At 44.0% G+C, this 27374-nt stretch overlaps 1 protein-coding gene across 1 annotated transcript in view; it reads left to right on the top strand.

Moving 5' to 3' along the window:
* The window catches only part of NVL (nuclear VCP like), a 239096-nt gene that overhangs the window by 153534 nt on the left and 58188 nt on the right, over window positions 1-27374 (top strand). The window contains 1 exon segment of the mRNA XM_029593097.1: window positions 26868-26974. Within this exon segment, the coding sequence (XP_029448957.1) occupies window positions 26868-26974 (107 nt within the window).

Raw genomic sequence — 27374 nt, forward strand, 5'->3', positions numbered from 1 at the left:
GGATAAGTTAGTGGATCTCCCCTGCCTGGGAGACAACCTATTCGGATCCAAGGTGCATGATGCTGTGTCTCAATTAAAAGAGCACACAGAAACACTGAGATAGCTATCTTCCCTCCCACAGGATCCCCTCGTACATGCTGGCTGTAGGCCTCCACGGAAGGACACCATACGGCCTTTCTACCAGCAAAGGAGATATTGCCCTCCTGCATCTAGACCCAGGCCTTCTAGAACCCAGCAAAGACCGCAACCACGGCAACAGAGAGCAGCTAGGCCCCAACCTGCTCCACAAACAGGACCTGCTGCTGGTTTTTGAAATCCCACCAGAGAACTCAGCCTTTTCTCAAATCCTCGGCCAGAACGTCCAGTGAGAGGTCGGATATCCAAATTTTACAACAATTGGATACCAATAACATCAGACCAATGGGTTCTGTCCATAATATCTTGAGGATATCAACTCAATTTCCTCTCAATTCCCACAGATTTTCCTCCGACTCATTCTCATCTCAACGAAAATCACATGCTTCAACTACAAGTAGAATTATCCACCCTTCTGAAAGCCAGGGCTGTGGAACCAGTGCCCTGGTCTCAGAGGGGCAGAGGATTCTATTCCCGTTATTTCCTCATTCCAAAGAAAACCGGAGGCCTTCGTCCCATACTAGACCTAAGAAATCTCAACAAGTTTCTAAGAGAGAAAAATTCAGGATGGTCTCTCTAGGCACCATGCTTCCACTTCTTCAAATAGGAGATTGGCTTTGTTCTCTGGATCTACAAGATGCTTACACTCACATTCCCATCTTCCCTCCTCATCGCAAGTATCTGCGCTTCATGGTGGATCATCAACATTTCCAATACAAAGTACTGCCATTCGGACTTGCCTCTACTCCCAGAGTGTTCACAAAATGTCTGGCAGTAATAGCAGCACACTTGCACAAGGAAAGTGTCCATGTCTTTCCATATCTAGACAACTGGCTCATCAGAAATCAATCTCAACAAGGAGCAATAGCTTCCCTCAACAGAACAATTGTTCTACTTCATTCCATGGGCTTTCTCATCAATTATCAAAAGTCCCATCTCACACTGTCACACCTGCTTCAATTCATAGGAGTAGAATTGAACACCATGCTCTCAAAGGCCTTTCTACCCGAAGATCGAGCAGAAACGCTTTCCTTATTGGCAAAATCAATTTACTTAAAGAAACAAGCAACAGCTCATCAGTTTCTAACCTTACTAGGCCACATGGCCTCCACAGTTCACGTCACTCCTATGGCAAGGCTCGCCATGAGAGTTACCCAATGGACTCTAAGATCACAATGAATCCAAGCCATCAAACCACTGCATTCTCCAATTCAAGTAACCCACCAGCTACGTTCCTCCCTTCTTTGGTGGGTGAACAGGGACAATTTGCGCAAGGGCCTACCTTTCCAACAACCAGTCTCACAGATAACGTTAACTACAGATGCATCCACCTTGGGTTGGGGAGCTCACATAAACAATCTCCAAACCCAAGGTACTTGGACAAAACTCGAAGCAACATTTCAAATCAATTTCCTAGAGCTTTGAGCTATACGTTATGTGCTGTATGCATTCATGGACTGCCTTTCACACAAAACTGTTCTCATACAAACAGATAACACAGTTGCCATGTGGTACATCAACAAACAAGGAGGTACGGGCTCGTATCTCCTTTGTCAAGAAGCTGCACAGATTTGGGGCTGTGTCCTGAACCACGCAATGTTCCTCAGAGCCACTTATCTGGCAGGCATTCACAATGTAGTGGCAGATTGACTCAGTCGTCAGTTCCAACCACCCAAGTGGTCCCTGGATCCCTCTGTAGTGACCAGGATATTTCAACGTTGGGGGCAACCAACAATAGACCTCTTTGCGTCACATCTGAATCACAAAGTGGACAAATTCTGTTCTCTACACAAACAGAAGAACCAGCCAGCCAAGGACGCCTTTGCTCGCCCTTGGAACTCAGACCTTCTATACGTGTATCCTCCGATACCGCTCATAACCAAAACTCTAGTGAAGCTACAACAGGACAAGGGGTCCATGATACTCATAGCCCTGTATTGGCCTCGACAAGTATGGTTTCCCCCACTTCTAGATCTCTCGATCAGGGATCTCATTCGCCTGGGAGTAGCTCCCACTCTCATAACTCAGGATCAGGGTCGGTTGCGCCATCCCAACCTTCAATCCCTATCCCTGACAGCATGGATGTTGAAAGCTTGATCTTACAACCACTCAGTCTTTCAACCAATGTATCTCAAGTGCTTATAGCTTCACGTAAACCTTCAACACGAAAGAACTATTCTTTGAAATGGAAAAGGTTTACTTTGGTGCAGGCAAAAGAGTATAGATCCTTTCTCCTGCCCTACAACTTCTCTACTAGACTACTTATACCATCTTTCAGACTCTGGTCTCCAGACTTCATCTGTAAGAGTCCATTTAAGTGCAATCTCAGCTTACCATAACAAGTTAGGAGATGCACCTATATCTACACAACCTCTTGTCAGCAGGTTTATGAGAGATTTAACTCAACTTAAACCACCAATTCGGCCACCAGTCACAGAATGGGACCTAAATCTGGTCTTAACAAGACTCATGCGTTCTCCTTTCGAATCCTTAGATTCCAGTGATCTAAAATTTCTCACATGGAAAACTATCTTCCTCATAGCTATTACATCAGCTAAAAGGGTTAGTGAGTTACAAGCACTTGTCACGTACTCACCCTACACGAAATTCCTACATGACAGAGTGGTTCTCCAAACACATCCAAAATTCCTTCCCAAGGTAGTTACGGAATGCCACTTGAATCAATCCATAGTTTTACCCACATTCTTCCCAAGACCTCATTCTCACCAAGGAGAACGGGCTTTACATACCTTGGACTGTAAGCATACACTGTCTTTCTACTTAAACCGCACTGCAGTCCATAGGAAATCAAATCAACTTTTTGTTTCTTATGATCCAAACAAACCGGGTAAAGCAGTGGGTAAACATACTCTATCCAACTGGTTAGCAGATTGCATACAGTTTTGCTATGAAAAAGCAGGCCTTCCTCTCCAAGGGCGAGTAAAGGCACATTCAGTATGAGCTATGTCAACCTCAATAGCACACTATCGTTCAGTGCCAATCCTTGACGTAAATAAAGCAGCAACATGGAGTTCTCTCCACACTTTTGCAGCTCATTACTGTTTGGACAAAGAAGGACGACAAGATTCAACCTATGGACAATCTGTCTTGAAGAACTTGTTTTCAGTTGAAACCCAACTCCTTCTACAACCAACTTGCTGTGACCTTCGGCTGCCTCATTTTCAGCAACAATACCTCACTGTTGCCTCAAAATAAAATGACTCAGCCTCTAGCTTGCTAATCACCCATATGTGAGGACTAGCATCCTGCTTGTCCTGGGATAAAGCAAAATTGCTTACCTTGTTAATAGGTGTTATCCCAGGACTGCAGGATGTAGTCCTCACGAAACCCACCCGCCACCCCGCGGAGTGTTGGGTCTCATATCTTTTATTATTTTATTTTTGCTAAAGCTTATTGCTACAATACGAGACTAGAGTGAGATCCCTGTGGCAGAGAATATCATGGCATGCTGGGCATGCTCAGTGGCCTCACAGTGCCAGTCAAAAGTTTCTAGAAACTTTGACAGAAGTTTTCCCGCAACAGGGCTCCATCAGTGACGTCACCCATATGTGAGGACTACATCCTGCTGTCCTGGATAACACCTATTACAAGGTAAGCAATTTTGCTTTTCCTTAATCCAGATAGATGGATTCAGCTTCCCGCCCTTGGCTGCCAAATGATTGTATTATGGTCCTCTTGCATGGCTAAGAATTTTCAGGGATTAGTGGTCAGGGTTAATCCAGTCCCTATACTAGTGTTAATGCATTCTTTGTCTGAGCTCAGTGTTTCCAGTTGGCTGAGTACTGAAATGGTTATCTTTTCTTAATCAAGTTTTTGCTAGACTGTCCACAGTTGACTTTTGAAGAGAATATTGGCATGCTGATGTCACTGCAGGAGTATATATACTGTGATGTTGGTTTTGTTCCATCTTCATCTGCTAGTAGAGGTGCTTAACCATTGATTCTGAATTCATCTACCTGGTTAAGGAAAAGGAAATTATCAGGTAAGCAGTAATTTCTCAATAATTTGCCTTATAAGAGAGAGCAGCTTTGAGTCCACATCAGGAATTTAATAAAAGATACTTGGGATCCCTGGGCACTGAAAAACCCGTAATCCGTAAAATAGTTGTCAATCTGTTTGAAAAGCAGTAGTCAACTCGTAGACCATGCTTGCTTATTTCTTACTGGAGTGCTGTTTCTACCTAACTGCAGTATGTTTGCTTTTATATCTTTGTTCTCCACCATGAACATAGTTTGTGATATGTGTGGATAATAAATGTTTTAAAATAAATCTAATAAAATGCCATTTCCCATGGGCCATTCCCATGGAATGTGCCCGCACCTCTACCAGCATTGATCATCCACCATTGGGTATCTCCTGTGTATATGTTCTGGTATCAAATACCAGCAGTATAGCACTTTATAGCTGTTCTTGATTAATGGCAGAAAAGACAGAACTCTTTCACGTTCACAAGAAACAAATATCCCAAGTTCAATCCCAGATCTCTCTCCCATGCCACTACACGAGATGGATTGAGGGTTAATTCTCCATTCGCTATGGCATAAGTCTTAGCGATAGCTCTGGACGACATCTCTGCCAAATCACAGAACTCCTTCTCTTGAGGTCTCCCCTCGGCTTTTTCCATTGCAGAAAGTGTTTAAGCTGCTTTAATTGTATATTTAGATGATACTTCAAATCGGATTACATTCAGGTACTTGTAGGTATTTCCTTATCCCCAGAGGGCTCACAATCTAAGCTTGTACCTGAGGCAATGGAGGTTAAAGTGACAGCAGGATTTGAACCCTGGATTCCCTGGCTTGCAGCCTGCTGCTCTAACCACTAGGATACTCCTCCACTCATTTGATACAAGACTGTTGTATACTGGGTGATTGAGGTATTTGCAGTTTCCTGTTTTTTAGGCTGCTTGAGAATGAAATTGATCACAAGCACTAAAGGCAAACTTTTCAGGAGGGCATGGGATCTGCAAGCTGGCATATTTCAGCTCCTTTAGGGTGAGATCTGAAGCTCTATATTTTCTTGACTAGTATGCAGGAGTCTCATGATCGGCCGAGTTAATAAGTAGTAATTTTAGCACTGATAATCTGTTGTTCATTAATGACTCACAATTCAGTGTGAGAGGCTGGAGCAGATCCTTTTCACTCACGTGCTCTTCCTTACGTTAGATGAGGGTGCAGCTGGTTAAACCTCGGGCTCCAGCTCTCGTGGAAGACGTGGTATCTGTGACACTGTGACCGGTCCAGAGAAGTTTGTGAAGTTTCTTATAAAAAGCATAAAATGTACCTTGCTGGGGTATGAGAATCAAAAGGTAATCAGCGAAACTGCAGCCTTAAAGTTCATTGTGTTGGAGTTTGGGCCTCGGCTTAGTGCCAGCACTGCATTACAGGAGATCTAAGTTGCGTTTCCAGTCTAGTGAGCTCTTGGGTTCATCTCGGAGATGAGCGTTTGGACCTGAGCGTAGGGCTGACCACTCTCAGCATGGTCATTCTCTGCTGTCAGGGTTCAGTAGTATAGGAAGCTGCCAGGCGTCTTTACGTAACAGAGAATGTGGAGTCATGGACAGAAAGGAACATTTGTTAACATAGTAAATAATGGCAAATAAAAGCCAAAGTGGTCCATCCAGTCTGCTTAGCAAGGTGTTCAGCGTTGTAACTGCCGCTCTCTATATAGATTACCTCCATTCAGAAAAGTTATCACCGATTATGCGATCTTTGTGTTTATCCCATGCCCCATTTGCATTCTGCACCATTCCTTTCTTCACCGCTTTCTCCAGGAGGGCATGCCAGGCATCCACCACCCTTTCCATGAAAAATTACTTTCTGATGTTCCTGAGTCTACCCCCTTCCAAAATTTCATATCATGACTTCTAACTACAGTTTCCTTTCCATTGGAAGAAGTTGTCTCTTGTACATCTGTAACGCCATTCAGGTATTTAAAAGTCTGTATCATTTGCCCCCCTGTCTCTCTTCACCTCTCTAGGGTAGACGTGTTTAGGTCCTCAATCTCCTCTCATAAGCCCTTTGGTGCAAACCCCAAACCATTTTGATTGCATTTCTCTGGACCACGTCTATCCTATTTCTGTCCTTTGAGATACGGTCTCCGGAACTGAACACAGTGCTCCAAATGAGGCCTTACTAGTGACCTGTACAGGGGCACTATCACTTTTTTTTTTTTTTCCCTGTTGGTTATGTCTCTCTCTATGCAGCCCAGCATCACTCTGACCTTAACCACCGCCATGTCACATTGCTTTGCCACTTTCAGATCATCAGACATTATCGCACTGAGACGTTTCCCAGTCTGTGCACATCAACCTCTCACCACCCTCTCCTGCAACACATACAGCTCTTATGGATTTCTGTATCCTAAATGCAGGACTCTGCACTTTTTTGCAATGAAATTTTAACTGCTACGCCTTTGACCGTTCCTCAAGCTTTCTTAGATCACCGCTTTCTGTCCACTCTGTTGTAGATCTTAGTGTCATCTGCACAAGGATAATCTCTTCCTTCTAACCTCTCTGCACTTTCACTCACAAAAATATTGAATGGTGTCGGCCCCAGAATCAATCCCTGAGGAATTCCACTAATCACCCTTCTCTCCTCTGATTGACTTCCATTCATCACTGCCCTCTTGTCTATCAGTCAACCAGTTTCTAATTCAGTCCATCACCTTCAGACCCGCTCCCAGGTTGCTCATTTTATTCGTGAGCCTCCTACACGGGACCGTATCAAAAGTCCATCTGTGTAATTTTTCATCTGCACGTGTGTAGAAAGTTACAAACATAACAGTTACGCATGTAAATTTCCACAGCTAGGAAATGTCCGTGCCAGCACAGATGAAAGATTTACAGGAGAGCAGCAGGATGAGCTGGCACCTGGAGCACATGGCACACATAGCCCCCCCATACCCTCCCAAGTAACACACATTCCTCCACACACAATTTCTTTAAAGCACAACCCACTTAGCTCCCACCCCCAAAAGAAATAGACCCTCTCACACACCACCACCTCCTGTAAACACACAAACATCACACACCTTGCCCCACCCATCCTCACATACACACACATGCATGCCCTGCACCACCCACCTGGAACACGCACTCATTTATCCTCACAACCACAGTTTCTCCCAAAAAAACCTGCACCCACCACACACACAAGTGCCCAAAATCCCCTTACACAAACAGCCCCCCACATGCACCCACAATCTATCCCTTCCCACACAAGCATGCACATGCCATAAGCTCCTGACCCACACCACTCTCTCGGAGAATTATTTGGGGAGGGTCAGTAATGGAAGTACAATGGAAGTCCTTCATAAACAAGTGCTGGAGGCAAAGAACGCCTCTGGAAATTTTGTGTACTCCATCAGGACGCCTTTCTAATCTTGTTAGAATAAAACTTTACATAGAGAGAGCTGCCTGCCTGATATGCAGGTAAACTTTGCGTGTGTAGCCTGATTGCGTTTAGGATTGCCTTCCCACAGTGAGCCGGAGGCATTCTCATAGGCAGAGTTTGGGAGAGGATTGTACTTTTGCATATGTTGACAAGTTGGTGGCTAAAGCCAGAGGGATGCTTGCCTGTACAGAGAGAAGAATAACCAGCAGGAAAAAGGAGGTGGTGATGTCTTTGTCCAGGTCCCTGGTGAGGCCTCACCTGGAATACTGTGTTCAGGTCAGGAGACCGTATCTCAAAAAGGATGAGGACAGGATGGAAGTGGTCCAGAGGAAGGTGACCAAAATGTAGATGAGATGAGACTTGAAGGATGTGAATATTTATTTATTTAAAAACTTTTCTATACCGTCGTTTAGACATGCACCATCACAACGGTTTACAGGGAGGCACGTACATTCATGTTTGGGTAAAAATCTCTAACAAAGTGCCAATAACATTTCAGTTACATGTTTTACTAATAAAATTAAATGATAGGTGACATGGATCTTGTCCATTTATATGATTACGGGGATAACCATACAATTATTGTACTTTATATTGATTATCTATATTCTTAGTAGTTAAGTTGGAGAAAATAATAAAATATGCAAATATGCATCTGGTGACTTTGTGCTGTGTGTTGAAGTTCATTTGCCTGTTTGTTTATATTTCTTATTCTCTGCTGTCACTGTAAAATGCTTTTTTGAAAAGCCAAGTTTTTAAACTTTTTTGAAGAGTTTTAAATCTCTCTGTAATCTTGTTTCGAGTGGCATTGTGTTCCATAGTATTGGACCGGCTAAAGATAGTGCTCTTTCTCTTACTTGGGTCAGTCTAGCTGTCTTGACCGAAGGGATGGTTAAAAGGGCTTTATTGGCTGATCTGAGATTTTTCTGGGGGACATGTAAGCGAAGTGCTGTGTTTAACCAGTCTGCTTTTTCTTTGTTGATTAGTTTGTGAATTGTGCAAAGTGTTTTATATTGCACTCTTTTGTTCTATTGGTAGCCAGTGTAATTCGGCAAGTGTTTGGGTGATGTGATCTCTTTTGGTTTTACCAGAAAGTATTCTGGCAGCAGAGTTTTGTAGGATTTGTAGTGGTCTAATTGTTGAATATGGTAATCCCAGAAAAAGTGTGTTACAGTAATCTGTGCTAGCGAATATGAGTGCCTGTAGGACTGTTCTAAAGTGTGCTTGTGTTAGCAAGGGTTTTAGCCTCCAGAGGATCATAAGTTTGGCGTAGCCTTCTTTAACTTTTAGCGATATGTGTTTCCTAAGGCTGAGTTCCATGTCAATTATTACTCCTAGGTTTCGAGCTTTCTCGGCTAGCTCTACTTTCTGATCATTTTTAAGTTTGATGGGGTTTTGAATCAACTCGATGTTTTTTCGTTCAAGATGTATAAATTCTGTTTTTTCTATGTTAATCACTAATTCCATCTGGTTTAGTAGTTTAATTATATCTAGGTACATCATTGCTAGATTTAAAGTTTTTTCAATTGTTTCATCTACGGGCAAGATTAGTTGAATGTCATCTGCGTATATATAATGTATGATACCTAGTCCTGCCAGGAGGTGGCATAGGGGGTAGCATGTAGATGTTAGAGTGTTGCTGAGAGGGCTGATCCCTGGGGCACACCTGTTTTTAGTTTAATTTTGTCTGAAATTGTATTTTTTATCTGTACTTGAAAAAAATCTGTTATTTAAGTAAGACCTGAACCATTCAATTGTTTTGTTTTGTAGTCCTATCTCTTCTAGTCTTTTGAGTAGTATGGTATGATTAAATGTGTCTATCGCTGCTGACAAATCTAATAGTATCATAATGTAGTGTTTTCCACTATCAAATCCTCGTAGTACATTATCTGTTAGAGAAATTAGCAATGTCTTGGTACTATAATGTTTCCTGAAACCGTGTTGTGAGAGATAAAGTATGTTATTGTTGTCTAGATGTTCTGCTAGTTGTTTTTGTACCATTTTTTCTATTAATTTCGCAAGAAGGGGCAGATTAGAGACCGGTCTATAATTACTTGATATATTAGGGTCGCTGTTTTTTTTTTCTTTAATATCGGTTTGATTATTGCCCCTTTCAGTATATTTGGCATCGTTCCTTCGTTAAGGGATAGATTTATAATTAAGGCTAGTGTATGGGAAGCTATATCAGCTGTTTTTTTAATTTCAATGTTAGGAAAGGTGTCGATTTTATGTGGGGCAGGGTTTAAATATTTTAGCGTTGATTCAACTTCGATATACGAGACTTCGTCAAACGTGGACTATTGTGTCACATCTCTTTTGTGCATCTTAATTTCTTGTTTTGTTGAGTTTGGGATTTTAGTTTTTAAGTTTGTGATTTTGTCTATGAAATATTGTGCTATTTCATCACATTTATTCTCTTGTGGGGTTTGTGGCGCCTCTGATTTATCATTTGTCAGATTTTTTACTGTGTTAAATAGTGTTCTTAGGTTATTTGCAAATTTTTCAATTTTTGAGCTGAAAAATAGTTTTTTTTGCGTCAAGAATTACTTTTTTGTAGTAAGCTAGTTGTTTCCTGAATTTAGTCAGGCTTTCTGTTTTATCTTTTTTCCAATCTTTTTCTTTTTTTTCTCAGATTTCGCTTGACTTCCTTTATCTTCTCATTATACCACGGGTTTACTTGTTTAGGCTTATTGATTTGAATCAGTTTAGTTGAGTTTAACTCATCTGCTATTTTATTTGTGGTGTTAGCCATGCCACTGTTGCGGCTTAAGGGTCCACCAAGCCCAGCATCCTGTTTCCAACAGTGGCCAATCCAGGCTACAAGTACCTGGCAAGTACCCAAAAACTAAGTCTTTGTGGTCAAAGTTTATTAATGTTTCTTCTAATTTATTTTTTAGTATTTCAGTGTTAAAAGGTGGACGATACGTAAACTCTAATGGTTCCTTTTTTTTTTTTTTTTTTTTTTTTCTTTTTAAATTTTATTGGCAACAAGATCAATAACATAGCCATATTCACTTCAAATACAAACCACTGAAATATACAATAAAGCTTTTACAACCAATGTCTTGCCATTCTTTTCTGGTTTTCCCCCACCTCCCCCCCCTCCCCCCCATACCAGCTAATATTTACTCCGAGGATGGGAGCCTTGAGATTGGCTGCCTCCTTCATAGCCCCAGGGATCTCCCTCAATGTCACCATGTCCATAGAGCCTAGCCTCTCCGGATCTCCGCCCCCAATTGGCCCTTTACAACCCCAATGTTCTCCCGATGCTCAAAGTGCATTATACCAATGGAGAAAGGGCTCCCAGATGAGGACATGCTTTGCCACGGCATCCTGCTGTGTGGCCCTTAGATATAGCCACGAGTGCATAAGCCATAGCCGGTGGATAACTGACTCCACAGCCGGCTGCCTGTCCTGCTTCCAATGGGCCGCCAGTTCCTGACGCGCCGCACTTAACACATGATGCACCAATTGTCTCACCCTCCTCGGCCACTTCTCTGGAAAATCGGACAGCAGAAAAAATGCCGGTTCATGGGACATGGGCACATGTAGCATCTGTATAAGCGTCTGCCGAATCCATTTCCAGAATGGTAAGATAATGGGGCATTCCCACCAAACATGTAAGTATGTCCCCTTTTGCGTACAGTTTCTCCAGCATTGTTCAGCTTGTGCTGGGTACATTTTATGCAATTTGGCCGGTGTCAGGTACCACCTCGTTAATACTTTGTAATTAGTCTCCATGATACTTGCCGATATAGTCCCTCTGGAGGCCTGAAGAAAGCAAGCATTCCAATGTGCCGCCGTCCAATTCAGATTTAAGTCCTTTTCCCAGGCCTGCTGAAAACAATGACCGGTCAAGTCTTTTTCAGATAGCCAAACGTAGATATTTGAAATAGTCCCCTTTAAGTCATCCCGTGTACTGCACAGGCTTTCAAACGCCGAACATTGTCTGCTCACATTCACTCCAATATAAGGGTCTTGAATACAGTGTCGAATCTGGAGGTACCGATAATACTCCCCTCTGGGGAGGTCATGTTTACATTGTAATTCCTCAAAGGAGTTTATGCGAGAGTCCTGAAACAATTGGCCGTAGCGCAATATCCCCCACCTACTCCACCTCTCCAGACCAACCCCCCCCTCAAAGACCGCACATCGTTGCTGATATAGCCCAATTGGTAACAAGGGAGTTACTACCTCTGTCCCCGTCAGCCTCCCCCGGCATTGTTTCCAAATTTTCAACGTTACCTGCGTAAAGGGATTTGCTACCTCTTTAGGGTGCCCTTTCACTGGGAGCCCCCACACCCTCGTATGGAGAGGCGTGCCCCCCCCCCAGACTTTGCTCAATTTGAGCCCAAAGTTTGAGACATCGCCCAGCAGCACATTCCGGTATAACCCGGAGCTGTGCCGCGTGGTAATACTTAATAAAATTGGGAACTGCTAGTCCTCCTTCCTCTCTAGGACAGTACAGCACCCTTCTCGCTATTCGCGGTGGCCTTCTCCTCCATATAAAGTGAAAGACCTTGGTTTGCAGTGACCGTAAAAATTTCGAGGGGACCTCTATCGGCAGTGTTTGAAAAAGGTACAACCATCTGGGTAATATATTCATTTTAATCACTGCTACTCTCCCCACCCAGGACAGCCTATTTGGAAACCATATATCCAGATCTCTAGTCATTTGTAGCATCAAAGGACCATAATTAAGATGAAACAACTGCCTCCACTTTGCAGATAGTGTGATCCCTAGATATTTTATGCCCTTCGTAGCCCATTTGAATGGAAATTTAGCCTGTAACGCCGGAATCTGCTCCGCCGGCAATGTAACATTCAAAATCTCGGTTTTAGACATGTTAACTTTGAATCCCGATATCCCACTAAATTTGTCCAGCTCTTGGACTAGAATCGTTAGGGTACTCTGAGGATGGGCCACTGTAAACAGAAGATCATCCGCGAACAGCGTGACCTTAGCACAAGCTCCCCCTACTTCCAATCCTTTTATATCCCCATTTTGACGTATAATAGCAGCTAATGGTTCCATAAATAGCGCAAATAACAGAGGGGATAGCGGACACCCCTGTCTGGTACCCCTTCCCAAGGCAAACGCCTCTGAATAATATCCATTCACTTTAACACAGGCCTTGGGATGAGTATACATTGCTCGGAGCCATTGCCGAATATTAGGACCTAAGCCCACTTTACGCAGTACCCCAAACAGAAACCCCCAGTGCACCCGGTCGAAGGCCTTTTCCGCATCCACCGCCATGAGGACCAAGGGTACCCCTCGATTCTGTGCGGCCCACATCAAATTCACTACTTTACGAACATTGTCCCCCGCCTGCCGGCCTGGTATGAACCCAGATTGATCGGGCTGTATAAGGGAAGGCAAGGCCATATTCAACCGCTTTGCCAGTACTTTAGCTAAGATTTTTAAGTCAATATTAAGTAGGGAGATTGGTCTATAGGAGCCACACAACGTTTTGTCCTTACCCGGCTTGGGCAACACCGTGATCCCTGCCAGGCTCATGGTATCCGGGAGAGCCAATGTCTCAAGGATATCATTATACACCGTTTGCAAGTGTGGGACCAACAAATCCTTAAATTTTTTATAAAACAGCCCGGTAAATTCGTCCAAACCAGGGGCCTTGTGTATTTTTAAACTGGTAATAGCATCAGATATCTCCCCCCTAGTAATTGGCATATCCAGAATTCGGACTTGATGCTCCTCTAAACTGGGTAAAGTAATTGTCCCCAAGTAGTCATCAATTTGTTCTGCAGACACATCTAACTCTTCCGTATATAACCGCTGATAGAACTGGGCAAACCGATTCCTGATTCCCGTGTTTTCCATAAGAATGCCACCATTATGGCCCTTTACCTTGAGGATGGTACTTTGTGCTATTTGTTGTTTCAATTGCCTTGCGAGCCATTTACCCGGCTTATTACCCTCCAAAAAGTGGGTCCCTCGTCTATGGTCCAACTTATCCATAATCTCCCCATCTAATAAGGCCCGTAGTTCATTACGTTTTCGATCTAGCTCTCGGAGGACCCGCCATCCCCCTACTCTCTTATGGTCTCTTTCCAAGTTCCCAATGACCTTCATCAGCTCCTGCTTGTACATCCTGTCTTCCCGCAGCTTCACTGCTCCCCTAGCTATCAGGCGCCCCCGGATTACAGATTTAAAGCAGTCCCATACCGTCCGAGAGGGGACTTCCCCATTATTGTTGTTCTCAAAGTATTCTGCAATGTCTAGTCGCAGAGACTCATAAGTTTTCACATCTGTAAGAAGCTTATCATTGAGCCTCCAATATTTCATCCCCCTTTCTTCCTGCGTCAGTCGAAAAGTCCCAGATATTGGGGCATGATCTGACCAAACAATCTGGCCTATCTGCGACTCTTCACAGTCCACCACCCATTTCTTACTACCCAGCCACAGATCTATGCGGGAGTAGACCCCATGCGCTCTGGAGAAGAAGGTATAATCCCTCACCCTAGGATGTCGGTGTCTCCAAATATCAATAAGCCCCCAGTGCTCCATCAGGAGTTTTAGCCTTTCTCTGTGTCGTTTACCTCCACCTCGCCCAGCACTATGATCCAGACTAGGGCTCAGTGTGGTATTGAAATCCCCACCAACTAGTACTGCACCCTGAATAAAATCACTGAGTGCTTGCTCCAGTTGTATAAAGAACATCCCTTGATTTTGATTAGGGGCATAGACGTTAGGGTCATCAAAATATTGTCGACCTTTAACACTAGAGCGATGTACCTGCCCTGTCGGTCCTTTCTAGTATCCAAAATCTCGACCCTCATGTCTTTACTCAACAGAATTCCCACCCCACATGTCTTCCTCGCCTCACAATTAGAAGCCAGAAAAACATGCGGATATGCCGCATCCCGCAGTAATCGCTCATCCCGCTTCAGCATATGCGTTTCTTGTATAAAATAGATCTGCGCCTTTTGCGCCTTGGCATCTTTGAATAACAATTGCCGCTTCCTTGGGTGGTTCAGCCCTTTCACATTCAGAGACACTATATTTAATTTAGCCATTCAGTCCTTCCTCTATTCAGCCTGTACTTATAAATTGAAAAGTACTCCCATCCCCTCTGTTTCCTAATCACCAGCCTGGTATACCCCCCATCCCCCATCCCCCAACCCCCCCCCCTCCCCCCAACCCCTACCACTATCCGTGAGGAACCCATCCTCACCCAAACCATAGGAGGAATGACCCCATCCCTTGTGGCTCCATATCATAATTTAAACAATTGCATGTATTAAGCCTTAAACCAGCATAAAGCACCCCAGCGTAACCACAACCATATGCAACCTTTATCCCTTAACTTGTTAAACCTAAACTGCCAAACTGGGCTACTATACCCCATGAGTACCTCAACCCATGATCAACTTGCGATTCCCATAACAACATTATTAGAATTCCAGAACATGGATTCCCCCCCAACACTGAAGAGATTAATTCCAATACATCATATTGTCCGCCTCATCCCTCACTGGCTCCCCCCCCTTCCTTAGCAAACTCCTGACGCCGGAGCCGCTTGCCACCCTTTCCCATTCTTTGCCATCGGGGGATGGGAACGCCTCTTGATGACGGCTGCCCCGCCGGCTGCGGGGTGATTGCGATGCCCTGCTGTCGTAGGAACTTTTCTGCACCCTCCGGGCTCCTTGCTACACAGGAATTTCCACTGATGGTAAACATAATGCCAAACGGATACAGCCACCGATATCGGACATTCTCCGCTCTCAGGGTTTCAGTGATACTTTTCATTGCCCGTCTTTTTTGTAACGTCACCGCCGACACATCATTAAAGATTTGTATCTCCGCTCCTTTCCACACTATACGCCCCATGCCTCTTGCTTTATTCATGATCAGTTCTTTAGTGTGGAAGTTATGCAGGCAGGCCACAATGTCCCTCGGTTTGTTGTTAACCGGCTTTCCCAGCGCGCGATGGGCTCTGTCAATAAGAATTGGTTGCCCATACGGTTTTTCCGCTTCTGAACTCAAAATGGATCTGCATATGTTTTGCACAACCAGTCCATAATCGATGGTTTCTTCTCCCTCCGGTATACCGCGGATTCTAATATTGCAGCGGCGCTGCCTGTTTTCCAGGTCTTCTAATTTAGTTAGTAAGTCCTCTGTGACCTGCTGCAAGTGTTGTATATCCTTATTGTGTTGCACAAGGGTAGTAGCTTGCTCATCCACACTTTGCTCCACCACGTGCACGCGTTCTCCAAGCTCTTCTACCTCCACCCGAAGTGCCCCCATGTTTTCCTTTATTTCCAGTTTCAATGTCTGTATAATTTCTTGTTTCATATCTTGCAACCATGTCTGCAATTCCTGCTTGGTGGGGCTAGTCTCAAGATGTGCCCCCAAATGAGACCCTCCAATAGCAGCTGGCTCGGCTGCCACGGTGTCCACTTCATCCCCACTCGGGGCTCCTTTCTCCCCTTCCATGGAGTCGCTGTAGGCAAACGCTGACAAGTCTATGGGTTTTTTGCGGGTTGCCATTTGCTTTGCCTTTGCTGTACAGGTCTACCCCAGCCTCAGGGCCCCTTTACACCATAGCCGCCGTCTCAGTAGCCTGCTTTCATGGTCACTCTGCCTGCTGTATCCCCCCCCGGGGGGTTCTCTTGCACACCAACTCTCACCCACTGCCGTGCAGCTCAGACCCAGCCTGACAATCGGTTCCACCATCCAAGGCTGAAAAATACTTTTCTTCCCCACTGTTGTCGCTATACTCCGGGGTCACTGGGGTCTTTAATTTTGCTGTGGTTTAGTGTGTTGCCTCTTCCCCGGGACTAACCACGTGGTCCACCGCCATTTTGGCTCCCTGTTCGTCCCGCTGAGCGCGCTTCTCCGTCGCCTTTCTTCCCCTGCCTGCTGCCAATTTCGGCAAGAAAAGATCCTCCCTGCAGTGCTGGGGCTCCGGTGGAGTTTGCAATATTAAAAGTTTGATGCCGACTGGGGGGCACTGGGGAATCGAGCCGCCGCGATCGCGACCTCCAACACGCGGTCCGCCGCCATCTTAATAAGTGCTGGGCTCCCGCGGGACTCCCTCCTCCTCCGCCCCGTACTCACGGCCGGCAGACTTTTGCACTCCGCGGTTCCCCCGATTCAAAGCCCGGGTGTTTCCCCTGCTTAGCCTGCTCGTTGTGGCCAGCGGGGCCCCTTTTTATCTTAGAGCCATGCCGTTTCTCAGTGCTGCCACGGCGAGCTAGGCACTTAAGCTGCCATTGCCCCGGGATGACGTCACTTCCTCCTAATGGTTCCTTTTTTTTGTATTTCTTTTGGTTTAAGGCATTTAATATTAGATTGAATTAGGAAATGATCTGACCATTGAATTTGACTATAATTGGTGTTAATGTGTTCGAGGAAGCTATGGTTGATATGTCAGATCCTGTGAATGCCTCGCTTTGTGTGTGGGTTTATCTGTAATTAGTGTGAACCCTAATGCTGTCATTATATCATTTAGTGTCTGACATGTATTTGGTAGTGCCGGGGTCGGGAACCTATGGCTCGCGAGCCAGATGTGGCTCTTTTGATGGCTGCATCTGGCTCGCAGACAAATCTTTAATAAAAAAGTAAAAATCTTAACAAACCCCCCCACCCTCCTGACGCCCCCCAAGACCTCCAAAATTAATTTACTATAACCCCCCACCCTCCCCCAAGACCTGCCAAAAGTCCCTGGAGGTCCAGCGGGGGTCCGGGAGCGATCTCCTGGACTTGGGCTGTCGGCTGCCAGTAGTCAAAATGGCGCCGACGGCCCTTTGCCCTCACTATGTCACTGGGGTCGACCAATGGCGGCGGTAGCCCCTGTGACATAGTAAGGGCAAAGAGCCGTCGGCTGCCAGTAATCAAAATGGCGTCGACGGCCCTTTGCCCTCACTATGTCACAGGGGCTACCGCTGCCATTGGTCGACCCCAGTGACATAGTGAGGGCAAAGGGCCGTCGGCGCCATTTTGAATACTGGCAGCCGACAGCCCAAGTCCAGGAGATCGCTCCCGGACCCCCGCTGGACCACCAGGGACTTTTGGCAGGTCTTGGGGGGGTCAGGAGGGGGGAGGATTGTAGTAAATTAATTTTGGAGGTCGTGGGGGGTGTCAGGAGGGTGGGGGGTTTTGTTAGATTTTTACTTTTTTATTAAAGATTTGTCTGCGAGCGCTGGACCCCCGCTGGACCACCAGGGACTTTTAGCAGGTCTTGGGGGGGGCAGGAGGGGGGGGGTTGTAGTAAATTAATTTGGCAGGTCTTGGGGGCATCAGGAGAGTAGGGGGTTGTAGTAAATTAATTTGGTAGGTCTTGTATGGCTCTCACGGAATTACATTTTAAAATATGTGGCGTTCATGGCTCTCTCAGCCAAAAAAGGTTCTCGACCCCTGTGTTAGTGGGTAACCGTCCATGTGAAGGTTAAAAGTCTCCGAGCACAATGGTTGGTTTAGAAGTGTTTGTTTACTGCATACCCTAGAGGAGAGGAGAGACAGGGGAGATATGATACAGAATTTCAAATACTCCTGATGCAGAAACACAGTTTTGAAACACGGACCTTGCCAGGGCATGGGACTTCTGATTACTTAAGATAAAATTCAACAAACAAATTGCACAAAATTATGCCAGATGATTATTTAGAAGGTAATAAAGGTCTATGACCAGTAGTGTCTATTATGATGGCTATTCTCAATCCTTTTAGTTATACATGAGGAAAGTTGTTACTATAACTATTGGGTTTTTTTGCTTTCCCTGATTTTCATGCTTGCCTATATTGAGAGTGCTTATAAGGGGTGAGATCAATGAACCTGTTAGTCTCTGTCTCCATCTGCTGGTCAGTGGGTATAACCCATTCATCTGGACTGGTCTGATTATATTCAAGGAAAGGAGATTTTCAGGTAAGAATAAACTTCTCCTTTCAAAAGCATGCATGCAAATTTTCTCCAAAAAAAAAAAATCTTTGCACACGTTAGCAGATGTCAGTGTGTGTGGGTAGTTTTGGTGGGGTAATTTAGAAACTGTTGGAATACATGCATGTATTTATCAGGGAAAAGGCGAATGCAGGTCTAACGGAACCCAAAGAGACAAAGGAAGGTTAAAATCAAACTTTCTAAGAGTTGGGAGGATACAAGGCCTGGTTAGAATTGACATTTATCCTGAGAGTCGAGCGTAGGTGGATGTGTGTGAGAGGGGAGTTCTAAATTCTATTCCAGTCGTTCCTCAGCATGGCAAACCCCTCTGATTTACTATCTCTGAGTGACTGCTGGCTGTAGGTATACCTGCCCTGACCAGAATTGCTTAACACTTAGCTTCCGCCTTACAGCTCAACATTTAAGAAGTGGCAGAGGCATGCACTTTTTCATTTGAGGTTTAGCAGGAAATATGGTTGATTGTGCTGGACTTGAAATATGCTGAAATATAAGACACTATTGTGCTCTTTTTGGCCTAATGTTCTTTATCTTTTGCTGGCACTGATTTCTCAAACAAGTTTGCACATTCGTTGTTAAAGAAGAATTGATGCATTCCATTAAGTAAAGACTGGGAACAATGGGTAGAAAAACACTATAATAATGTGCCCAAAAAAACAAAAAAAACCCCATTAAACTAGCTGATAGAATTACAGTTGATTATATATTTGGAGTACTTTTTTGTTTGTTTTTGGAAAGGAGCGTTTGTGTTCCAGTCAGAGCTGAAAGCAAGGCGGTGTTTGCTGGTATTACTGTACTGGTACTTTTCCCCACCCTGGGTCTGATCTGGGCCAGAACTCTGCTGTCTCATCCTCAAATGAGCAGAATTAGAGTGCTGCTGCCCACAGGCCGTGCTTCTTCCTTCAGAGCACGGGCGAAGGGGTTAGGCCGCCCTACTACTCTGTACGGCCCTGCCACGTCAGCAGTCCCACATTATTGCAGTGCTGGTTCAAATCAGTTGGTGCTGCATATAGACAGCAACACCACACACACCATACAATAAAAACAGGCTGCTAAGGAGAGGCGGAAGAGGACCAGCCGCAAGGGAGAGGAAGGAGAAAGTTGACAAATTGAGGAAAATGAGAGGGGGGAGAAAGCAAGAAACTCTGGGCTGGGGAAAGGGAGGCAGATTGGAGAGGTGAGAGGGTGAAGAGGCTGGGGAAGGAGAAGTTAGAGAGGTTGAGGCAGAGTTACGCAGCTTGAAGGTTAACCAAAAAAAAAAAAAAAAGGTGAGGAGATGGGGTTGGCAGGGAGACTTTTGTTTGAAAGAGTGAGAGGTTGGAAGGTGAGGAAGTGGTGAGAGAAGATCGGATTTCGGGAATGGAAGCAGCTTGGGGATGAGAGGAGAAAGCTGTTAGGTAGAAGATTAAAGAGAGGTTGGGCTGGAGAAGATTAAGACATACTGAGAAGCATGCCGGGGACGGTGTGAGCGAGACAGCCTTGGGGAAGAGGAGCTTGATAGGAAGAAAGAAATTGAGGGAAAGAGACTGAGTTGTGGGAAGAGAAAACTATTCAGGAACATGATAGGGAGAGGAATGAGTTCTGCTACAATTGGACATTAGGGATGTGCAGAGGGACGCCATACGTTGCATTCGTGATTCGGATTCGTCAGGGAGCAGATACGTTGCGCCATACGGCCGAATGCAACGTATCTGCTGCCAGTATTCAAAATGGAACGTATCTGCTGCCAGTATTCAAAATGCAACGTATCTGCTGCCAGTATTCAAAATGGCGCCGATCGCCTTTGCCCTCACTATGTCACAGGGGCCGACTGTCGGTACCTGTGACATAGTGAGGGCAAAGGCGATTGGCGCCATGATGAAACCGGCACCGAGGGTGTGAGTGCAGGGGATGGTTCCCGGACCCCCTGCTGGACCACCAGGGAGTTTTGGTAAGTCTTGGGGGGGGTTCAGGAGGGTAGGGGGTTTGTTTAAATTTTTATTTAGGTGGCAGTATAATTCGGGGGAAGATTCGTGTATTCGTGGGGAATCGCGATACGTTTCGCTTCCCCACGAATACTACGAACAGTGCAATATACGTTGCGGATCGCCAATACGGCGAAAACTAATGCACACCCCTATTGGACATGACATAGCAGCCTTTGACACTTTAAACCATGTTTTTTTGTTACCAAGTCTTCATTTATCTGGGTTGGGTGGTGTTGTGTTGGCCTGGGTTGAATCTTTCCTACAGAACAGAAGACAAGCGTGTTCAGTTAGGGGAGGACCTTGGTTGGTGTGCCTCTGGGTTCTTGGCTTTTCTTCCATGCTGTTCAATAATTACTTGCATCTCTTGGGAAGGGTTTTGCAGTCCTTAGGTATAACATATTTCATATATGCTAATGACATCCAGTTTTATATACCATTCTCTGATGATGGAAGTTTTCCTCAGCTATTTCTTTACTGTGAATTATTGGTTGTATAACAATCATTCAGCATTGAGTTTACACAAGACCTCACTTTTATGGATTAAGAAATTCCCTTCCAAAGAAGGTTTAACTTGTTAATGCTTGATGGAGTTATGTTGCCATTTTACTCTGAAATGCAGAATTTAGTGGTTATCTTAAGATTCACAGTTGTCTTGTAAAGTGCACATGAAACATGTCTCAAAGGAGGCATTTTATACACTTAAAATGCTAAAGCCTTTAAGATTTATATTCTCTCAGAATCTTGTTCACACTGTTCTACAAGCTGTTGTCTTAGGTCACTTAGACCTCTGCAATAGTCTTTATAATGGTCTTCCTAAAAATTGAATTCATGTTTTATAACGAATACAGAATGCTGCAGCTAGGTTAATTGCTGGCTCACAGCAGAGTGGTCATGTAACACCTATTCTGCCTGATTTGCATTGGTTGCCAATACAATGGCATGCTCAAGTTAAGATTGTTACTTTATTCATAAAATATTTTACTCTGATAATTCATGCTCTTTTAAAGTTACAGTTTTTCATGCCTTTACATACATTAAGGTCTTTGGGATAAAACTTTCGGCAATTCCTGCTCTTCGGGTATATAGGTTGCAACAGACATGGTCAAGGGCTTTTTCTTATATGGGTCCTATGTTATGGAATGCTCTGCCTCTAGAGCTGAGGGAGGAGCAAGATGTAAGTGCTTCAGAAGAAAACTTAAGACTGTATATTTTAGTGAAGCCTCCAAATAATTTGCTAAATTATTTTACAAGTTTGATTTTGTTTTATGTTAGAATTAATTTTTATTATTTTAAATGTTTATATTGTTTGTACTTTACATTTAATTATGTTTATTTTTTAACCCACTTTGAACAATGTTGCATATGTGCAGAATATAAGAATTTTTAAAATAAAAAATTAAATACAGTCATAGATTATTGGAAGTTTCTCCAGTAGTGCGTGGTTTCTCCCTTATTCCTAAAATGATGGTACAGAACCTGGGAGACCTTTTGGATAACAAGCTAACAATGCAAGCACAGATTTCATCTGTAGTGAGTGCACCCATTTTTCCATCTCAGACAAATTAGGCAGTTAAGATCATGAGCTGAAAGTGTCTGATTTGAAAACCTTGGTGCATCAGTTGATCACCAGTAGATTAGATTTTTGTAAAGTCATTTACCAAGGTTTGACAGAGACTAACCTGCAACAGTTGAAGTTAATTCAGAATAAGGCAGCAGGTTACAGGCTTTGGATGTGTTATTTGTAGACTATTGATTTTTCTTACAGTACACTTTGTTTTAAATGTGAAGCATTTGATCACATTTTACTAAATACATTAATAAAAACCTCAGTGATGATGAAATTGATGTAGACTCTACTGAAGGAAAGCATAGTGAACTAGCTACAATCCAGTGGATTGCAAGATCTGAGGCAGCATGCTTTTACCAGAGGGAGATTGTGGCAAACAAATCTGATTAATTTCTTCAATTTGGTGACTAAAGATTTAGATCAAGGACATTCATTGAACTTCAGATTACTTAAGTTTGTTTTTGGTTTTGTGAGAAGTGACGTTGAAGATGGGTTCTGAAAGGGCCTACTAACAAGAGGTGGAGGCTGTTGCTTCAGAAGGTTTTGGGTTTCACCAGAACAGTGATGGGACGAGGGGGGTTAAGGGAACAGATGGAAGATTTGGGGCAAAAAAAGGAATTGGTGTTGGGTGGCATAGTGGATTTTGTGTGTGCATATATTCTACTGGGCAGACTGGATGGCCATATTGGTCTTTGTCTGCCATTATTACTATGTTACACCTCCAGTTGTTTTGAAAAAATGTTGCTGATTTCTCATGAATATTTTCACTAGAAAATCAGTGGGAATCATTTGCCTTGTATGCAAATGGATCAGCACCACAAGAACAGGTCCTTGGTGAGGTCCTTGGTGAGGCCTCACCTGGAGTACTGTGTTCAGTTCTGGAGACCGTATCTACAAAAAGACAAAGACAAGATGGAAGCGGTACAGAGAAGGGCGACCAGGAAGGTGGAGGATCTTCATCGGATGACGTACGAGGAGAGATTGAAGAATCTAAATATGTACACCCTGGAGGAAAGGAGGAGCAGAGGTGATATGATACAGACTTTCAGATACTTGAAAGGTTTTAATGATCCAAAAACAACGACAAACCTCTTCCGTAGGAAAATAATCAGCAGAACCAGGGGTCACGATTTGAGGCTCCAGGGAGGAAGATTCAGAACCAATGTCAGGAAGTATTTCTTCACGGAGAGGGTGGTGGATGCCTGGAATGCCCTTCCGGAGGAAGTGGTGAAGACCAGAACTGTGAAAGACTTCAAAGGGGCATGGGATAAACACTGCGGATCCATAAAGTCAAGAGGCCGCCAATGAAGAGTGGGTGACTCGCCAGAATGATGGCTATTGACACAATACCCTTATTAAATAAACATACACATGCTTACTGTGACTCCTACATCGCTCTAAGCTTCAACAGCAAGAGGTAATGGAAAAAAGGATTTGCACTCACAAAGAGGGGAGTAGCTGGCTTGTTACGGCGGTTACTACCCCAAACCAAATATGCCTGATACTTCACTTTCAATGCATATACAGCATAGCTCTCTGCTTCAATGACAGGGGAGAAGAATAACTGATACTTCACACATCCAGCAGAGCTCTCTGCTACAACGGCAAGGGAGAAGAAAAAGGGTTCACACTCAAAAAGCGGAGAGTAGCTGGCTTGTTACGGCGGTTACTACTACCCCAAACCAAATGTGCCTGATACTTCACTTTCCATGCATATCCAGCATGGTTCTCTGCTTCATCGGCATGGGAGAAAGACTGATACATCACGCATTTCCAGCATAGCTCTCTGCTTCAACGGCAGGGGAAAAAAAAAACCAACCAAAAACAAAAAAATGATGCTTCACGCATATCCTGCATAGCTTCAACGACAGGGGTGAAGAAAAAAAAAAAAAGGATTCGCAATCACAAAGCGAGGAGTAGCTGGCTTGTTACGGCGGTTACTACCCCAAACCAAATGTGCCTGATACTTCACTTTCAATGCATATCCAGCATGGCTCTCTGCTTCAACGGCAGGGGAGAAAAAAAAAAAAAAAAAAAAAAACCAACAAGGGCTGTAGAACATAGTCTAGGTAAAAAAAATAAACATGGGTGTAGCTTGCTTATCGCGGCGGTTACTGCCCCTACTACCCCTAACTAATCAAGCTAGATATTTCACTTGGATGCAGCTTCATCACTGCTCTCTACATTAATGGTGGGGGTGGAAGGGGAATAGAACAAGGAGCTAAGAGAAACAGATAAGAATGAGAGAAAAAATGTGTGAGGCTTGCTGGGCAGACTGGATGGGCCATTCGGTCTTCTTCTGCCGTCATTTCTATGTTTCTATGTTTATGGCATCAGGACATTCCCACAGAGATGTTTTTCACATAGTACATCAGCCTGTTAGTTTGAAGAGCCTACAAATGTCGGGCAAGATTGCATTTCAACTTGCTTTCTCAACAAGTAGATCAACAGTCATAGAAACATAGAAATGACGGCAGAAGAAGACCAAACGGCCCATCCAGTCTGCCCAGCAAGCTACGCACTTTATCCTTTTTTTTTTCCTTTTTTTCTCTCTCCCAAATGTTACTATTGGCTTCCAGTACCCTCCAGCCCTAATTCCCCTCCACCCCACCACCAATGTAGAGAGCCGCGCCGGATCTGCATCCAAGTGAACATCCAGCTCAATTAGGGGTAGCAACCGCTGCAACAAGCAGGCCACACCCTTACCCCATACTCTTACCCACCCCTGGTTTTTTTTTTTTTTGGAGATGGCAGCCCTCCATCCTTCCGCTCCGTGAAGGTGGAACACCAACCACTGGCCACTGGCATCCCGCTCCATGAATGCCTCTGTGGCTACTGCCATTCCATGCAGTGTTTTGCTGCCTCCTCTTTATTCACGCCCTCTAGACTTGATGGATCCACAGTGTTTATCCCACGCCCCTTTGAAGTCCTTCACAGTTTTAGACTTCACCACTTCCTCCGGAAGGGCATTCCAGGCATCCACCACCCTTTCCGTGAAGAAATACTTCCTGACATTGGTTCTTAGTCTTCCTCCCTGGAGCCTCAGCTCGTGACCTCTGGTTCTGCTGATTTTTTTCTGACGGAAAAGGTTTGTCGTTGTCTTTGGATCATTAAAGTTTTTCAAGTATCTGAAAGTCTGAATCATATCACCGCTGCTCCTCCTTTCCTCCAGAGAGTACATATTTAGATTCTTCAATCTCTCCTCGTATGTCATCTGATGAAGACCCTCAACCTTCCTGGTCGCCCTTCTCTGTACCGCGTGTGGGTCACTTGATCCATTGCATGTACCAGCTAGAGCAATTCCTAGAACTCTGTAGAAAATCCTGGGCAGACTTTTTCCATGCATGTACGGGATTTCTGGTAAACCTGTGGCCCCACAACTCCTCAGTTTCATCTTTGCCACTGTTGCTGTTGCTGATCCCAAGAAATGCTCCACAACTTCAGTAGGAAGAGAAAGAACATCTCTTTTTTGTCTTTGTACTATTTTCTTTTTTTCCTTTCTTTTGTAGGTTCACAGCTTTTTCTAAGTTTAGTTGCTCTTTCACAGTCCCCATGCAGTGCTGGTAACTACTGAATTTAGTTCCTTGATGTAGTGCTTGCAGGCCCATTTGTACCTTTTTTCTTCTCTTGGCGCATTTCTCCTCTCAGGAGAAAATTTCTTCTCAGTTTAATTTTGCTTTGCTAATTTTTATAACCATATCTGAGAAGCAAGCCTGCAGCTTCGAGGTACCCTATCTGTGCTCAAAAGATGTCAGTCATGACCGTCATACTGAGGACTCTAACTGCTGGCATGAGGTCCTTGGCATGTTTGGATCTGCACGAGGTTTAGGTTTAGTTCTGACAGAATAGGCTCCCGAGTCTTCCTGTCTGGAGAGAGCCAAATCCAGCAGGAACCTGACCTGGAAGCCCAGGGAGTTGACTGTGGCCGTGCTGGTGGCCAGGCATTGTCAAAGAGCCTCGGACTTTGTGGTACCTTGTTCGTCGGATAAGCACAAAAGTCAAGCCAAGTCTCAAGCAACCTGTTTGAGCTTAGAAAAAGGTTCAAAGGATGTGACTGAAAAGCTAACACAAGTGAGTGAATAGGAATCTGCCAGGGGACTTATTTTTTTCCATCTCCCAATTATTGTTAAACAGAGAGAGTCTCCCTGATTACTGCTTTCATGACATAGAGAATTAAATGCATCCATAATATTTTAAAAATTGGTCTCAGATATGGATTAGGGCTAAACCGTCAGCCACATTGTTATTAATATTGAAGAATACTTATAATTTACGAGATGGTTCCTTGTAGAGGTTAAGCTAAAATGAATCCTGGGATATCAAATGGATGTTGGAAAAATTGTGACTGAAGGCAATTGTGCCCGCACGAGGTTGCTCACGCTGATTTTATAACTTTTGGAGACACAATCAGAGAGATGATTAAGCACAGAACATTAAAAGAACTCCCTTTTAAAAGAAATATATCCATTAAAGAAAAAATTAATTACATATCTGCATGCTATAAGTAGAATTTCTACAGCAATGAATGGTGTATTATAGGAGTTGGAAAGGTTAGGATATACATTCTGAGCGGCTCATTCCAACAGTTTTGGGGATTGACATTCTTTTCCTCCATTATTATAATTATTATTGTAGAGAAACTCTACCTCTTATGGTAATGAGTGTATTGGAAGCATGTAGGAAAAAAAAAAAAAATTCATCACTTAAAGCACATGTGAAGATTCGGAGCAATTCTGCTAATAATCGCACACCGCCAATTGTATTGTGTGCAGTCTCCAACACAGAAGTAGAGCAAGATGGATGTTATGTCTTTACAGTCTGTCTAGCACTACAAAAACTCTGCATTTTGTGAATCCTTCATGCAGATATCCTTGACCCAGCAATTTTGCGCCCAGGCAGACTGGACAAAACTCTCTATGTGGGATTGCCACCACCCGCGGACCGTTTTGCTATTTTGAAAACTATCACTAAAGTGAGTATGTATATGACATTGTCAATACTGAGATTTCATGTTACATTCTTTGTAATTGGTTCCCAATACTGTATACAAATAATTTGGAGATCATTGGGGGTTTTCTGTTTTTGTATTTTTAGGTTCTTCTTTTTTTTTTTTTTTTTAAAGAGGTCTATAGAAATTTTCATATTTAACAAAACAGAAACATAACCCCTGTAATACCCTTTGCCGTTACATGAAAGCATGGCTGATGTGATCCCCAAGGCCATGTTGATGTTTGGGTAATGTCCAAGAAGTTTAGATGGTTTACTGATTCATGTCTTTGCCTTGACAGCATCACTCCAATGCTGATTAACCTTTTCCTCGTTGGCAGGGTAATGAGGAAGATGCAATCACATTACAAAATTGATGAATATTT

Source organism: Rhinatrema bivittatum, chromosome 3 (genome assembly GCF_901001135.1).
Source record: "Rhinatrema bivittatum chromosome 3, aRhiBiv1.1, whole genome shotgun sequence".
Classification (NCBI taxonomy): Eukaryota; Metazoa; Chordata; class Amphibia; order Gymnophiona; family Rhinatrematidae; genus Rhinatrema; species Rhinatrema bivittatum.